General features: G+C 42.3%; 1 protein-coding gene across 6 annotated transcripts in view; it reads left to right on the top strand.

Moving 5' to 3' along the window:
• katnip (katanin interacting protein) overlaps positions 1 to 17992 on the top strand; it is a 67226-nt gene that overhangs the window by 31059 nt on the left and 18175 nt on the right. For all 6 annotated transcript variants that reach the window (XM_078417743.1, XM_078417744.1, XM_078417741.1 and 3 more), the window contains 8 exons: positions 245 to 1325; positions 4018 to 4758; positions 6388 to 6593; positions 7028 to 7097; positions 7958 to 8135; positions 10970 to 11135; positions 12263 to 12426; positions 13042 to 13106. In XM_078417743.1, coding sequence (XP_078273869.1) covers positions 245 to 1325; positions 4018 to 4758; positions 6388 to 6593; positions 7028 to 7097; positions 7958 to 8135; positions 10970 to 11135; positions 12263 to 12426; positions 13042 to 13106 — 2671 coding nt within the window. The remainder of the gene's footprint in view (positions 1 to 244; positions 1326 to 4017; positions 4759 to 6387; positions 6594 to 7027; positions 7098 to 7957; positions 8136 to 10969; positions 11136 to 12262; positions 12427 to 13041; positions 13107 to 17992) is intronic.

Below are 17992 nucleotides of genomic sequence, written 5' to 3'. Positions count from 1 at the left end.
TTCCTTGAAAAACTATAAATTTTGTGTTGATTTGCTTACATTATTTTCACACAAATTCAGTGAGAGCGAATTTTACTTGGTGTCTCAAACCTTTGGTTACTGATTTGTGAATTCTCCACGGCCTAATTTCCAATAGCCTCTATAATTTGAACCTGTTGTATTAGAATTCACGGTATATGTTTTTAAAAATGTAATACATTTTAAACCTTACAAAAATTGTATTGTCTTTGATTTCTTTCTTTAGGATCTTGATATTGGGGCAAAAAGTGTGAGGATTTATGTGGATGGCAATCTAGTACATGACGAGGAGCTAGAAAAAGGTTGTGGAAACCAGGTCTTTGACTACAGTATGACCATTGATTTGAGGTCCAGCGAGAAAGGATTTTCCATGTCCAATGGGAGCGATATGGAAGAAGAAACGAAAGAATCCAATAGTGCGGAAAAAGAACAGTGCGTTACGTCTACAGAAGAACTGAATTCCTCATTCTTTTTAAATTCAACGTCGAGTAAAATGAGAAATACACTTAATGCTTCCAGTGGGAATGATACAGAAGAGCAAACTGAAGAGGCTGGGAGTTCAAAAGGAAACTCTGACATACAGTTGCCAAAGCAGTCAAATTGCTCATTCGTTTTAAATTCGAGCGTAGATGGTGAGAGAAATATGTTAAATTATTCAACTGGCTCACCAAAGAATACCATTTCTGCCTTGGAAGAAGCCATGATGGCCACACTCCCTATCTCACTTGAGGAGTCACTCTTAAGGATAAATATTTCAGAAGCTGGTAAGGAGATGGAAGAGGATCATTGTGTTGAAATCCTGGACCCAGAAGAACTGTGTGAAAAGCTAATGGGAAAGACAAAATCAGAAATGTTATCCGTTTCAAAACTGCCACTGTGGTTAAAATCACCCGCCGAAGAAACGCCCCAGCAAAGTAAATGGAAGAAGCCTCTGTGGCTGAGTGATGAAGTACCTGTAGAGTTAAGAATTGACAATTCAAGCAAAACCAATCAAACCAGCAGCAGTTGGCCTGATCTATTTGATCTTGTTCACAGTCGTAAAGATGCTGATGGTACAACTCATAAGAAGTTAAATTGCAAAAGAAAAGAATTAGCTTGCTCTCAAGGGAGGGACAAAATACACACTGATGTAAGTGAGTTGGACTTTCTGGACAACCTCAAAGAAAAGGACTCTTACATTCCTACATCACGAGAGGAAGAGAGTCCAAGAAACGACCCCCTCGTCAGTGGAAGGAGAAGCTCTTTGAAAAGGCCAAGAAATACAGAAATGCTTAATATAAATGACACTGATGATCTGCTGCTAACAGGTACAGTGAATTTATCTAACTTTTTTTGCCAGGACTGAAGGCAGCCTGGATGCCAGGACTTGAGGAGTGGAGTAATTGGGAGAGGTTGGGTGGGTAGGACTTTTATTCCTTGGAGTGTAGGAAGGTGAAGGTTGATCTTAGAGGTGTATAAAATCATATGGGGAATAGATAGTACTAGACCAAGTGGACCCGTTGGGCCCAAACCACTCCTGGATTGGTGCAGCACCCTCTCCTACCCCCCTCCCCCCCCACTCCCCCCTTCCCCTCCTCCCTCCCTTTAAAAATATAGCCCTGATTTCAATGAAACTTCTTCCATTAGCACCAAAGGGACGACGGTGAGTAAGGTGGGCCAGGGTAGGTGAATCAAGGACTAGAGCTCATGGGTTTAAGGTGAGAGGTACCCGAGGGGCAACCTATTTCACACAGAGGGTGGGAGGGCCTGTTTCCATGCTGTATGACTCTAAAGGAACATTTAGAGCAATTTGGGTTGCATTTTTATTTATTGGCAGGATGTAATTGCTCCTATTGTTTGATCACTGTTCCATATGTCTAAAGTGTTTCTTATAAGAAGCATGCTCACCCTGTTCCTTTGCCTGTGGCTATCTTGATCTCACCTCTTCAGCTGTGATTTATCGCTGTGCAATTACTCCAAATTATGAACTGATTGGATACGAGCAAGATATGCTGTAATAGTTGATGTGACACACGAACCTTAACACAAACCTGGCACAGCAAGCAAGATTTACATAAAAGACGTGCATTTTTCTGTACCTTTTCTGGCCACGGGATATCCCAATGCATTTTACAATCGTGAACTGTCATGTAATTCAGAAATTATGGAGGGTAATTGAAGAAATGCCGAGTCCAAACCTGAGGAATTCTTATGACAATAGACAATAGGTGCAGCAGTAGGCCATTCGGCCCTTTGAGCCAGCACCGCCATTCAATGTGATCATGGCTGATTATTCACAATCAGTACCCCGTTCCTGCCCTCTCCCCATACCCCCTGACGCCGCTATTATTAAGAGCTCTATCTAACTCTCTCTTGAAAGCATCCAGAGAATCGGTCTCCACTGCCTTCTGAGGCAGAGAATTCCACGGATTTACAACTATCTGAGTGAAAAAGTTTTTCCTTATCTCTGTTCTAAATGGCCTACCCCTTATTCTTAGACTGTGGCTCTGGCTCTCTATGAGCCTCACTAGTTTCAAAAAAACATCTTCTTTAAAGAATGCAGCCTCTGGAGAATTTTCCCATTAAGCCTAATTTTCTTGAGATTCTCCTCTCCTCCTTGGTCAGATTTAGATTTAAGTTTAGGTTTAAGATTATTATTGTTTAGTTTAATTCAGGGATACAGCGCGGAAACAGGACTTTCGGACCGCCGAGTCCACGCCGACCAGCAATGTCCGCACACTAACACTGTCCTACACACACGAGAGACGATTTACAATTTTACCACGCCAATTAGTCTACAAACCTGTACGTCTTTGGAGTGTGGGAGGAAACCGGTGCACCCGGAGAAAACCCACAAAGGTCATGGGGAGAATGTCCAGACTATCAGACTGCACCCATAGTCAAGATCGAACCTGGGTCTCTTACGCTTTAAGGCAGCAACTCTACCGCTGCGCCACCGTGCCATCCTGTCACATGTACTGAGGTACAGTGAAAAGATCTGGGCTGTGATGAAGCTAATAATGGAGGAAGAGGAACAGCAATACCTGGACATTGAGGTACCAAAACCTTTGAAGGTTGCTACATACTGATGAAGGTGTTATTTATGAAATAATACATACTCTATATAATTGAGGTTTGTTAAAAAAAAATGTTTGGCCTCAAAAACTTTCCTTCTACCATTCTCATTTGTGTTCTATATTGTTCGTCATGAAATTGTAGGCCACTCAGCCCATTGGGTTTATCTTGGCTCCCAGAGCAATCCCAATAAATGTTATTCTTCCCCATTTATCTCCCTATAACTACTTTTCTCACTTCAGGTAAATTACTGTTTTGTTGTTTCCCATTATATAAGATTGTATATTATTTATATATATATATATATATATATATATATATATACATATTATAAAGCTTGTATCCCTTTCTCGTCTCGTTTCTATGAAATGCTCCCCTAATGGTTGATACTTTTGTTCCTTATCAATCTTCATGTAGTTTTTTTGTTTGTTTTATATTTAACTTCTCCCCCAGTTCTACATCGACTTGCCTTTCCTCATCCCTTGGTTCTGTGGAAGGGTCCACAGATGCTGCCTGACTGCCTGAATCCTTCCGGGACTTTTGGTTTTAGCTTAAGATTTCAACTTTAGTTTGCTTTTTGACTTATTTTCCATTCATGTGTGCAGAATTATGTTGAAGGTAGACACAAAATGCTGAAGTAACTCAGCGGGTCAGGCAGCATCTCGGGAGAGAAGGAATGGGTGACATTTCGGGTTGTTTCTTCAGTCTGAAGAAGGGTCTCGACCCGAAACGTCGCCCATTCCTTCTCTCCCGAGATGCTGCCTGACCCGCTGAGTTACTCCAGCATGTTGTGTCTACCTTCGATTTAAACCAGCGTCTGCAGGTTTTTTTTCCTGCAGAATTATGTTTATCCTTTGAGGCTGTTTTGATTTTGGTGGCAAAATTGCAGAGTAGATGTGCGAGGCATTGCAATGGATGCCTTAAATTAGATTTTTTTTCTTTCAGATTTCCAGAAGCCCTCAAACTCTGTGGGGTCCACAAGAGCCAAGTGGCGAAATGATCAGGATGACACCCTCATGGAGTCGTGGAATTCTTTGTTAAAGTTCAACAAGTCGCAACGGGGTCGTCTGGCCAACTTGGATTATGAGGGAGACATATTTGATGAATTCCTGCAGGAACAGAGGATTGGAAGAGAATCAAGACTTAAAACCTTGCATCAGGAATCGGTACAAGAAACCGAAGAGGAGAAAGAGGAGCACGCAGCTGATCCCGAAAGAGATGACGATGGAAGTGATTTTGAAATTCCAGTTTTACCATTTGGCTGTCATTTGATAATTAACATCATATCAACTTGGGGCGATCGACATTATGTTGGACTTAACGGGATTGAAATATTCAGTTCATCTGGAGAGCCCGTCAAAATAGCACAAATAAAAGCCAATCCAGCAGACATTAACATTTTGCCTGCCTATGGAAAAGATCCTCGGGTCGTTTCAAATTTGATTGATGGTGTAAACAGGACACAAGATGATATGCATCTCTGGCTGGCACCTTTCACTCCGGAAAGTCCACATTTCATCTATGTTGACTTTGAGAATTCCTGTCATGTAGCTATGATTCGAATCTGGAATTACAACAAATCAAGAATACATTCTTTCCGTGGTATTAAAGATGTAGAAATCTTATTAAACGGAAAGTTCATCTTCAAAGGAGAAATAGCCAAGGCTTCAGGAACACTAAGTGGAGGTAAAGCACATTCAGTTGCTTATCTTACTGAGTTTAAATGGGGTTAATATTTCCAGATAATATTTCCTATGCAATTAGTAATAAACAACATTTTATTCTTGGCTTTAGGCTTTTGAGATACTGCGCTGAAACAGGCCCTTCGACCCACCAGGTCTGCGCCTACCAGCGATCACCCCATACACTGACACTATCCTACACACGAGGGACAATTTACAGTTTTACCAAACCCAGTTAACCCATAAACCTGTACATCTTTAGAGTGAGAATGTCCAAACTCCGTACAGACAGCACCCATAGTCAGGATTAAACCCGAGGCTCTGCCGCTGTATGGCAGCAGCTCTACCGCTGCACCACTGTGCCGTCCCAAAAGAGTTTCAAGATTCAAGTTTATTATTGTCACGAGTACCAAGGTACAGTGAAAAGCTTTGTTTGTGCATTCGTCGGAAGGTTGTGGGAGTGAATCACATGCCTGAGACTTGAGCACCTGCTGTACTCTCACAAAACGAAATGATTTTTTTCTCAGCCACCTACTGAACTGACCATTTATTTTAACGGTGATTAAGCACTTTGGCTACTATATTTCTGCATTTTAACAATAATGTGCTTCAGAGCAACCGGATGGCCATCAAAAGTTCTAATTAACAAAAATATAATAAAGCTAAGGTAGATGCAAAAAGCTGGGGTAACTGGAATCTCGACCCGAAACGTCACCCATTCCTTCTCTCCAGGGATGCTGCCTGTCCCACTGAGTTAATCCAGCTTTTTGTGTCTATCTTCGGTTTAAAGCAGCATCTGCAGTTCCTCTTACATGTAATAAAACTACATTGAATTAACATCAGATTAGGTAACCAATACATTAATTGGATGTGTATATTGCCTCTCAAACTATACACCAAAAATGTTCTAAATTCACGATCGGTCAGTAAAAGCTCTTGTCAGATATTTACTTCGTGTAGATTTTAGAGACATTCAGCAGCATCCTTTCTTGTATTGAGAGTGGGGAAATTTAACTCTTTATATAAAAGGTTTTAATTTTGTGATGGTTCGGAAGAAAAATAAAGTGAGAAATGGGGACACAAGACTGCAGATGCCAGAATCTTGAGTAAAAATCATACTGCTGGAAGAACTCAATGGGTCAGGCAGCATCTCTAAAGGGTAGTATACAGACAACATTATGGGTCAGGACCCTGCAGATACATGTTTAGTTTAGTTTATTGCCACAGGCACTGAGGTAGTTTTTTTTTTTTTACAAAAAAAAGATAAATATCTTCTTGGTCCTGTTTCTAATATTTATGTTTAGAACATTTAAAAATCAGCCAGGATTCCTTTTTTCTTAGCAAGAGGAACTGCAGATGCTGGCTTCTATAAAACGACACGATGCTGAAGCAACTCAATGGGTCAAGCAACCTCTCTGGAGAACAAGGATAGATGATTTTTCAGGTCCAGGCCCTTCTTTGGTCTGATTGAAAGGTCCCGACCCAAAACGTCACCTATCCATATTCTCCAGAGATGCTGTCTGGCGTGCTGAGTTACTCCAGAACTAGTGTCCTATTTTTTTGCTTTATAATTTGTTGTGGCTCTAGATTTATTGTTTCTGCACTCATTTGTGTGTGTTCTTCACTTTTTCAGCTTTGCAGCAGTTTGGTGATACTATCCTGTTCACTACAGACGATGACATTCTCGATGCAATGTCCCAGCACGATGAAACCTTTGTAGCTGATGTTGATTATACTCTGCCACTTACCTGTGATGAAGAGCTCAACAGACCCGCCACTGCAGATGATGGAGATGAGAGGCCATTCACTCAAGCTGGCTTTCGGATAGAAGATAAACAGGTAACAGATATCCAGTGATAGACACAAAATGCTGGAGTAACTCAGCGGGTCAGGCAACATCTCTGGAGAAAATGCATAGGTGACATTTCGGGTAGGGACCCTTCTTCAGACCGTCTGACCTTCCAAGTCAATTGAGGCTTTGGGTAAATCCAGCATTGCCAGTGTGAAGTATGTCAGTGCCATCTGCTGGCAAAGTATCTGTATTACAAGGGAACAACACTATACGTGAGTGTTTAATTGGCATGTGCTGACAATGCAACAATGAAATTCTTACTTGTAGCAGCATAACATACCTGTTCAATGGAACAATTCAATTCAAAGACAGCTGAAATAAAATTACCACAATTGTAGTGTTGGTACAAATGAATGTAAGATATAGTTATGGTAATAACTGCACACCGTCTCTTACAACTACTTAAATTCTGCATTTGCAGGAGCAGAAACAATTGTCCTTGCTGTCGGTTGGACCAGCCAGTCAGGCACTTGGTGAATATACCGGGAAAAGTAAGTCTTTGCATACAAAGCTAAGTTCTGATAACTGACGGGAATTCTGATGATATCAATCACCTCGTGTTTTCCTGGAAAGGATGCAAAATTCTGGAGTGACTCAGCGGGTCAGGCAGCATCTCTAGAGAATGTGGATAGTTGATGTTTTGGATCGGGACCTTTCAAGAAGGATCCCAACCTGAAACATCACCCATTCATGTTCCACAGAGATGTTGCCTGACCCGCTGAGTCACTTTGTGTCCTTATGTGTATACCAACACCTACCAGCACATTGTGTCCTTGTGTGTACACCAGCACCTACAGTTCCTTGGTTGTACATTGTTTTCCTTGGCTTCTCAAACTTTTAATAAGTTGTAGGTAGTTGTTTTTACTTGATCGAGATATGTACAATTTGGTGATATTTTGCTGTATTATCTTTAAAGATATATTGAATGCTTAAGATTATTATGGAGCCGAGATGAAAATATTTCTTGTGTTGGTTGATCAAGATCGGGGAGATAGACTTAGGACAGAGAGGAAGTGTTATATTTTATATATGCGCGGAGCCTTATAAGTCTGTTGGACTCTGCTACCAGAGTTGATTAAAACCATGCACCTTATCAGCCTTTAATAATAGATTAGAGGAGTGAAGAAAGGGTGTGGAAACAGAACTGATAAATCTGATTCGAACTATTACACATGTGAATGATAAACACCAACATGACTGGGCTCATGAGCCTGTACTGAAGTTTGTACTGTGTAATTCTATCTAAAATAAAGGAGAAATGAAATGGTACCAGATTGGATTTGTTGCTTTTATCTATGAATATATGGAATCAGTATGCTTTGTAATCCCACCTGCCTTGCTTTCAATCTAGCTGTGCAGCTACATTTCACGGCCACTTGGGGAGACTCCCACTACCTGGGATTGACCGGACTGGAGGTTATAGGCAAAGAAGGACAAGCACTCCCTGTCACAATGGACATTATTGAAGCTTCACCAAGAGATCTGAATGAACTGCCAGAATATAATGAAGACAGCAGGACATTGGACAAGTATGTAATATTCATTGAATGTTTGAACAAAATAATCTAGCTTTGAAAATAGCAATCTTATATTTAAAGCTAGGGTTATCCAAAATATGCTCCGGTGACCGCTAGCATGTTTTACAGAGAACATAAACACCTTACTTTCATTTAAAAGCTTTAATTTCATAAATATTATTCTCTGCCAGGGCCGGCCGCAGTGGGTTTGTGACGTATCATTTACATTTTCGATCTGCAGTATCTCTAGGATGTTGTCTCCGTGTATCTTGAGTGCTTCCTTGCCTCTTTCGTATCCTACACACCACCACATTAGTAAGCCCATTGGATTTTTAGTTTTGTCCGATCGCAAGAAAAAAGCCACCATATCCATCCTCACTCGATGCCAGTTCCCACTTCTGGTTATCCTTTGCTGGCATCTTATAATGCATCAGGACAGAGCCTGAAAAATCAGAGTAGAGGAAGAGTTTAACAAGAATGCTAGAGAACAGTTCAAATGTTCCTGTGGTAGTAACACGGGAGAGATTTAAGAAGGACAACATTAGGAAGGGCAACATTTTCTCTTGGAGGGTAGTCCATATCTGGAACGCTATGCCAGAGGAAGCTATAGAAGTGGATACAATTATGGCTTTCAAAACATTTTTGTTGAGGTGTACTCGTTCTCACCTGGCACACAGCTAACAATGAATGGCCCGTTTCCTTTATCATCGTTACTTTTTGGTATTTCTTTTCATTTGTTCTATATCTCTCTACATCACTGTCGATATCTCTTGTTTCCCTTTCTCCTGACTCTCAGTCTGAAGAACGATCTCGACCCGAAACCTATTATTTTTCTCCAGAGATGCTCTCTGACTCGCTGAGTTACTCCAGCTTTTTGTGTCCATCTTCGGTTTAAACCAGCATTTGCAATTCTTTCCTACACATTTTTTCCTTGTATTTCGATAGGAAGGGTTTAGAGGGATACGGGCCAAATGCAGGCAAATGGGACTAGCCCAGAATGCCATGAACAGATTGGTCCGAGGGGTGTGTTTCCATGCTGTGTAGCTCCAAGACACTATAACTGCCCACTTTAAAACAATATAGCCATTAAAATAGTTCCTCTAGCTGAAATGGCATTCCATGTGCATCCACGTAGATCAGGAATTCCTTTATTCCTGTTAATTGAAGACATCTGCCAGAGTAAGGACTGCAAGATACTGCTGGGAAGCTGAGCTCTATTGAGAGAGTGGTGTCTTAATAAGGACCCTGCTGGATTGAAAGGAGACTGCTTGGAAGATGGGCAGTGGGTATTGAATAAAAGCCTGTTAGTACTGGCAAATGTTCCCCAACAAGAGATGTGGGTTACTGCCATATCTTTTTTTGTTTAGTTTAGTTTATCGTCACTGTCAGGTATAGCAAAAAACTTTTTTGTTACGTGCTATCCAGTCAGCGAGATGACTATATGTGATTACAATCACGTCGCCCACACTGTACAGATACAGGATAAAGGGAATAACATTTTGTGCAAGATAAAGACCAGAAAAGTCTGATTAAAGGTAGTCCAAGGGTCTCCACTGAGGTAGCTGGTAGCTCAGGACCACTCTAGTTGGTGATACGATGGTTCAGTTGCCTGATAACAGCTGGGGGAAAAACTGTCCCTGAATCTGGAGGTGTGCGTTTTTACACATCTGTAATTCTTGCTGATGGGAGAGGGGAGAAGAGGGAGTGGGACTCTTGCCGAGGCAGCGTGAAGTGTAGATGGAGTAAATGGAAGGGAGGTTGGTTTGGGTGATGGTCTGGGCTGCGATCACAATTCTCTGCAATTTCTTAGGGTCTTGGTCGGAGTAGTTCCCAAACCATGCTGTGATGCATCTATAAATCAGAACTTAATTGCTCCCACAGTTGACTTGGTGCAGGAAGAAAGAGGGCAATCATCTGTAAAAAAAAAAAATGGAGATAATTAAAATGTCACCAATGTTTAGTTGTGCCAACAGATTACTGCCCTAGACACCAGCATAATCTTCATGTAGACTTGAACACTCTACCTTTCTCCTGCTTCCCCTTCTCTCTCCTGCTCCTCTCTCAGAATGACAGAATGGTTACTGCACAGGAGGAGGGCATTTGACTCCCTTTATCTGTACTGGTTGTTTGTTTCTACAATCCAACTATGGCCTCTCCCTGTGGCCTTTCAGATAGTTATCCAGCTCGCTGTCCAACACCCTGATGAATCTGCTTCCACCATTTCCACAGGCAGGACATCTCAAACAATAAACCACCGGCTGCTTATAAAAATCTTTCTTCACGTTAATTGTGGTTCTTTTGCCAACCTCCTTCATGGTATGTCCCCTAAGGCACTGCCCTATCTATATCCTTCATTATTTTAATTTCTCTGTTAGAGCCCTGGCCTTCCCTTGTCTAAAGGAGAACATCCCAAGGGGTTCTCCAGTCTATCCTCCTTTCTAATGGCATTCATTTCCAGAATTATTTTGAGCAAATTTTTTCTGTATCTTGCCTAAAGCTCTTGCATTTTTAAATCTCGTAGCCATGATGTATGTGATATTCCACTTGTGGCTGAACTATCATTGTTATAATTAATCGTCACTACTACTTTGCTCGTATGCTGAAGTCTACAATTAGTAAACATTGTCTCTTCCGCCTTGACACTCCTCTCTGCCTCTGTTCTCTTTGGTCCCCCTCTTACAAGGCTTTTATTTGGTTCTTGTTCAGACCCTGTCCTTCAGAGTCTAGGCAGTAAAACGGATGTTACTGGGGAGGTATTGTTTCTAAAAATGTCATCTTAGATATCAAGTAGAAGTTCAGCCTTGGAGACTTGTAAAGACTAACTGAATGCTGCTATCTTTGCTCAGGCTGATTGATGGGATTAATATCACCACGGAAGATAATCATATGTGGCTGATTCCTTTCACCTATGGAGAGAATCACATCCTCACAATCAGTTTTAATCAGCAACAGCGTATTGTTGGATTTCGCTTCTGGAACTATAACAAATCCCCAGAAGATACATACAGAGGGGTGAGTCATTGCAAAGTGCTTCTAAATGGGATCTTAGAAGGATAAAAAGGGCAGATTTTATATTTTATTTCCACATTTGAAGTTTATATATATTGGCAATGTGGTGCAATAATTATTTAATTATATTTACAGAAGTTTAATCATAATGTGTTGACATTATACATCAGTGCTGATTCTTATTATAGTTTTATATTGTACCTTTTTATATCTTTTCATATCACATTGCAACACTTAATGTAGTCACTGTGGTTGTGTATGTAAAATGCGTTAATGAGTTTGCATGTACAGGTTCACCACCAATTTTCCAGCGCCCTTGGTTCCAGAGCCTTGCCATATTCTCTGTTTTGCCAGACCAACAGAGGTCACAGAGTTTGTACATTCTCCCTGTGACCACGTGGGTTTTCTCTGGGTACTCCAGTTTCCTCCCACAATTCAAAGACGTGCATGTTTGTAGGTTAAATTGGCTTTGGTAAAAAAAATTGTAAATTGTCCCTAGTGTGTAGGATAATGCTAGTGTATGGGGGTCGCTGGTCAGTGCGGACTCGGTGGGCCGAAGAGCCTGTTTCTGTGCTATATCACTAAACTAAAAAACTAAGAAGTTACAAAAATGCTAAGCCCCTCAATGTTTCTTCGGCAGCCTAATTCAATAGAAACATGAACATAAATTTGTAATGGGTGATCTGCACAAAGAGCTGTGCCAGATTAAACCCTCTGTTTAATCTCAAAAGAATGTAATGTGATATATACTAATAATGAATTATTAGCACTTCAATGAATAAAGTAAAGTTTGAAAGTCAAGTCCAAAGTAGGGTTTGGTTTATATTAATATTTTATAATGTAATATAAAGTAAAGTTTAGTTATCTAGTTATTTAAATAGATACAAAATGTGGTTTGAGTATTTTTTGGTTTTAACAGTTTAAGTTTTAATGGCGCTTAATATTTCTGAGTGTTACTGAACGGTGGAAGCATTCTGTGGCATAGTACAATGTAATGCTGATAAGGATATGCAACTTTCATCCAACTGGTTGCCCCCCGAGCCAAGGTAAGTACAGACTTGCTGTATTGGACCGTGGTGAGCATGGGTCATTGTTGTATAATCATCTGTCTACCATTTCATTTTGATTAGGCAAAGATTGTCCACATTACCATTGATGGGTACTGTATTTCACCACAAGAGGGCTTCCTCATTCGGAAAGGTTCAGGCAAATGTCATTTTGACTTTGCTCAGGAAATTCTCTTCATAGATTATCTCCAGAACAACAACGAGGCAGCACACGAAAACCAAGTTAGGTAAGAAAAATTCACTCATCCCAGTTTATTCATCTCCCTCCTTTGCTCTGACCTTTGGGAGGGTTCCTGGTCCCGCCGATAGATGACCCTTCAGACGGGTTCCCGGTCCCACCGACTGCCAAAAGTGGCATTGGAGCTGTGTCTGGCTGCACAGTCATGGGTACAGAGAAAGTGGAGCAGGGAATTGACTGCATTATCCTGAGATTTCCCCTGTGCTGATGGTCAGTGAGGAGGGGGTGTTGTTCCCAATCCGTACTGATTGATGTCTGACGATAAGAAAGTTGAGGATCCAGCTCCCTGAGTGTGATGATGGGTTTGACTGGAATCACAGTGTTAACACCAAACTGTAGTCGATGAGCAACAGCCTGCCATACATGTTCCTGTTGTCCAAGTGGTCCAGCACAGAGTGGAGACTGCATCCCCTGTCGATCTGTTGTGGCAGCAGATGAATTGACGTGGGTCCAGGATAATAGAGAGGCAGTATTAACTATTAATGCAAATTTTAATTAACTATTAAATTATTAATTACTATGAACACATGGCAAATTAAGTTCTGGTGGTGATCGTGAATGCTGTCTCAGTGTTCTAATTGTACGTTATTTTTGTACATGATAGGAACCATTCTCAGAAGATGGAACAGGCCAGTATGGACTATGAAGCTCCACTCATGCCACGCGGCTGTATCCTTTTAACTTCAAAACCTCTTCATAATACATGAAGTACTCTCCTTCAAGTAACGGCGGCACAGTGGTGCAGCGGTGGAGTTGCTGCCTTACAGCGCCAGAGACCCAGATTCGATCCTGACAACAGGTGCTTGGCTGTACGGAGTTTGTACATTCTCCCTGTCCCGTGTGGGTTTTCTCCGGATGCTCCGGTTTCCTCCCACACTCCAAAAAAGTACAGGTTTGTAGGTTAATTGGCTTTGGTTAAATTGTAAATTGTTCCTAGTGTGTTTAGGATAGTGTTAGTGCACAGGGTGATCATCGGTCGGCGTGGACTCAATGGGCCGAAGGGCCTGTTTCCGAGCTGTATCTCTAAAGTTTAAAACAAACGGGCCTTAAATTTATACACTACTTTCATCCAGATGATAAATCTACAGAAGGAAGTAGCTGAAAGGATCACAACTTTAAGCACAGGCATCTGTGCCCATTGCATGGAGTTGCCCTGTTTCAAATGCTCCTTTGACAGAAATGTTCCTGTTAACAAAACCAGGCGCACATGTGTTGGAAAATACATTTCACACCAGTTACATCTGATTGAAGACATTAATTACCTTTTGTGTCGGACGGAATTGCAAATGCTGGTTTAAACCAAAGATAGACATAAAAAGCTGGAGTAACTCAGCGGGACAGGCAGAATCTCTGGAGAAGGAATGGGTGACGTTTCGGGTTGAGACTCTCCAGATATCTGAAGAAGGGTCTCGACCCGAAAATACAGCTGTAAATACATTCAGCAGTGTCCTTAAGTTGCTGTGCAAATATTAGAGAAGGATGGGTGACGTTTCGGGTCGAGACCCTTATCAGACTGAAGAAGGGTCTCGACCCGAAACATCACCCATTTCTTCTCTCCAGAGATGCTGCCTGCCCTGCTTAATTACATAGAAACATAGAAAATAGGTGCAGGAGTAGGCCATTCGGCCCTTCGAGCCTGCACCGCCATTCAATATGATCATGGCTGATCATCCAGCTCAGTAGCCTGTACCTGCCTTCTCTCCATACCCCCTGATCCCTTTAGCAAAAAGGGCCACATTTAACTCCCTCTTAAATATAGTCAATGAACTGGCCTCAACTACCTTCTGTGGCAGAGAATTCCACAGACTCACCACTCTCTGTGTGAAGAAATGTTTTCTCATCTCGGTCCTAAAAGACTTCCCCCTTATCCTTAAGCTGTGACCCCTGGTTCTGGACTCCCCCAACATCGGGAACAATCTTCCCGCATCTAGCCTCTCCAACCCCTTAAGAATTTTATATGTTTCTATAAGATCCCCCCTCAGTCTTCTAAATTCCAGCGAGTACAAGCCCAGTCTATCTAGTCTTTCCTCATATGAAAGTCCCGCCATCCCAGGGATCAATCTGGTGAACCTTCTCTGTACGTCAAGAACGTCTTTCCTCAGGTTAGGAGACCAAAACTGCACACAATACTCCAGGTGCGGTCTCACCAAGGCCCTGTACAACTGCAGCAGAACCTCCCTGCTCCTAAACTCAAATCCTCTTGCTATGAATGCCAACATACCATTCGCTTTCTTCACTGCCTGCTACACCTGCATGCTTGCTTTCAATGACTGGTGCACCATGACACCCAGGTCACGTTGCATCTCCCCTTCTCCCAATCGGTCACCAGGATGGTCCTGCAGAGAGTAGTGCGTTCGGCAGAACGCACCATGGGAACTACACTCGTCCCCCTGCAGGACCTATACATCAGGAGGTGCAGATCCAGAGCAAGCAAGATCATGAGGGACCCCTGCCACCCCAGTAACGGACTGTTCCAGATGCTACGGTCAGGCAAACGCCTCCGCTGTCACGCTGTGAAAACGGAGAGGATGAGACGGAGCTTCTTCCCACAGGCCATCAGGACTGTCAACTTTGATAACCCCAGAGACTAAATTTTTGTCGACACTTTTTGTGCTATGTTTAGTAACTTATTAACTTTATTTATATGCTGTAACTGTAATTATTTTTGTGCACAACCCGCAGGCATTGCCACTTTCATTTCACTGCACATCGAGTATGTGTATGTGACAAATAAATTTGACTTGACTTGACTTGACTTGATTCAGGTAATACTCTGCTTTCCTGTTCTTGCCGCCAAAGTGGATAACCTCACATTTATCCTCATTATATTGCATCTGCCATGCATTTGCCCACTCGCCTAATCTATCCAAGTCACTCTGCAGCCTCCTAGCATCCTCCTCGCAGCTAACACTGCCACCCAGCTTCGTGTCATCCGCAAACTTAGAGATGTTGCATTCAATTCCCTCGTCCAAACCATTAATATACACTGTAAATAACTGGGGTCCCAGCACTGAGCCTTGCGGTACCGAAATGGACCCGTTTATTCCTACTCTTTGCTTCCTGTCCGCCAACCAATTTTCTATCCACCTCAACACTGAACCCTCAATACCGTGTGCTTTAAGTTTGTACACCAATCTCCTATGTGGGACCTTGTCGAAGGCCTTCTGAAAGTCCAGATATAACACATCGACTGGTTCTCCCTTATCCACTCTACTAGTTACATCCTCGAAAAATTCTATAAGATTCGTCAGACATGATTTGCCTTTGGTAAATCCATGCTGACTTTGTCCGATGATTTCACCACTTTCCAAATGTGATGCAATCACATCTTTAATAACTGACTCTAGCATTTTCCCCACTACCGATGTTGGGCTAACTGGTCTATAATTCCCCGTTATCTCTCTCCCTCCCTTTTTAAAAAGTGGGGTTACATTAGCTACCCTCCAGTCCTCAGGAACTACTCCAGAATCTAAAGAGTTTTGAAAAATTATCATTAATGCATCCACTATTTCTGAGGCTACTTCCTTAAGCACTGGGATGCAGCCTATCTGGCCCTGGGGATTTATCTGCCTTTAATCCATTTAATTTACCTAACACCACTTCCCGACTAACCTGGATTTCCCTCAGTTCCACCATCTCATTAGACCCCCGGTCCCCCGCTATTTCCGGCAGACGGTTTATGTCTTCCTTAGTGAAGACAGAACCAAAGTATTTGTTCAATTGGTCTGCCATCTCCTTGTTCCCTATGATCAATTCACCTGTTTCCGACTGCAAGGGACCTACATTTGTCTTAACTAATCTTTTTCTCTTGACATATCTATAAAAGCTTTTGTAGTCAGTTTTTATGTCCCTTGCCAGTTTTCCCTCATAATCTATTTTCCCTTTCCTAATTAAGCCCTTTGTCCTCCTCTGCTGGACTCTGAATTTCTCCCAGTCCTCTGGTATGCTACTTTTTCTGGCTAATCTGTATGCTTCATCTTTTGTTTTAATACTATCCTTGATTTCCCTTGTTAGCCACGGATGCACTACCTTTCCTGGTTTGTTCTTTTGCCAAACTGGGATGAACACTTGTTGTAGTTCATCCATGCGACCTTTAAATGCCTTCCATTGCATGTCCACCGTCAACCCTTTCAGCATCAATCGCCAGTCTATCTTGGACAATTCACGCCTCATACCCTCAAAGTTACCTTTCTTTAAGTTCAGAACACTTGTTTCTGTATCGACTTTGTCACTCTCCATCCTAATGAAGAACTCTACCATATTATGATCACTCTTGCCCAAGGGGCCTCGCACAACAAGACTGCTAACCCTTCCTCATTACTCAATACCCAGTCTAGAATGGCCTGTTCTCTCGTTGGTTCCTCGACATGTTGGTTTAGAAAACCATCTCTCAAACATTCCAAGAAATCATCTTCCTCAGCACCCCTGCCAGTTTGGTTCACCCAATCTATATGTAGATTGAAGTCACCCATTATAACTGCTGCACCTTTAGTGCACGCATTTCTAATTTCCTGCTTGATGCCATCCCCAACCTCACTACTGCTGTTAGGTGGCCTGTACACAACTCCCACTAGCGTTTTCTGTCCCTTAGTGTTTCGTAGCTCTACCCATATCGATTCCACTTCCTCCAAGCTAATGTCCTTCCTTTCCACTGCTTTAATCTCCTCTCTAACCAGTAACGCTACCCCACCTCCTTTTCCTTTCTGTCTATCCCGCCTGAATATAGAATATCCCTGGATGTTGAGCTCCCAGCCTTGGTCACCCTGGAGCCATGTCTCCATAATCCCAACTATATCATAATCATTAATAACTATCTCCACATTTAATCCATCCACCTTATTACGTATACTCCTTGCATTGAGACACAAAGCCTTCAGGCTTGTTTTTACAACTCTCTTACCCCTTATACAATTATGTTGAAAAGTGGCCCTTTTTGATTTTTTGCCCTGGATTTGTCTGCCTGCCACTTTTACTTTTCACCTTGCTACCTGTTGCTTCTACCCTCATTTTACACCCCTCTGTCTCTCTGCTCCTGCTCCCATCCCCCTGCCACATTAGTTTAAATCCTCCCCGACAGCACTAGCAAACACTCCCCCTAGGACATTGGTTCCATTCCAGCTCAGGTGCAGACCGTCCTGTTTGTACTGGTCCCACCTCTCCCAGAACTGGTTCCAATGTCCTAAAAATTTGAATCCCTCCCCCTTGCACCATTTTTCAAGCCACGTATTCATCTGAAATATTCTCCTATTCCTACTCTGACTAGCACGTGGCACTGGTAGTAATCCAGAGATTATTACCTTTGAGGTCCTACTTTTAAGTTTTTCTCCTAGCTCTCTAAATTCACCTTGTTGGACCTCATCCCGTTTTTTACCTAAATCGTTGGTGCCAATGTGCACCACGACAACTGGCTGCTCACCCTCCCCCTCCAGAATGTCCTGCAGCCGCTCAGAGATATCCCTGACCCTTGCACCAGGGAGGCAACATACCATCCTGGAGTCTCGTTTGCGGCCTTTAGTTTTGCCTTTAGTTTGAATTCCCAGACCAAGGGCATGAGT

Source organism: Rhinoraja longicauda, chromosome 21 (genome assembly GCF_053455715.1).
Source record: "Rhinoraja longicauda isolate Sanriku21f chromosome 21, sRhiLon1.1, whole genome shotgun sequence".
Lineage (NCBI taxonomy): Eukaryota > Metazoa > Chordata > Chondrichthyes > Rajiformes > Arhynchobatidae > Rhinoraja > Rhinoraja longicauda.
Note: the sequence above shows the minus strand (reverse complement) of the source record. Positions and strands in the feature narration are given on the sequence as shown.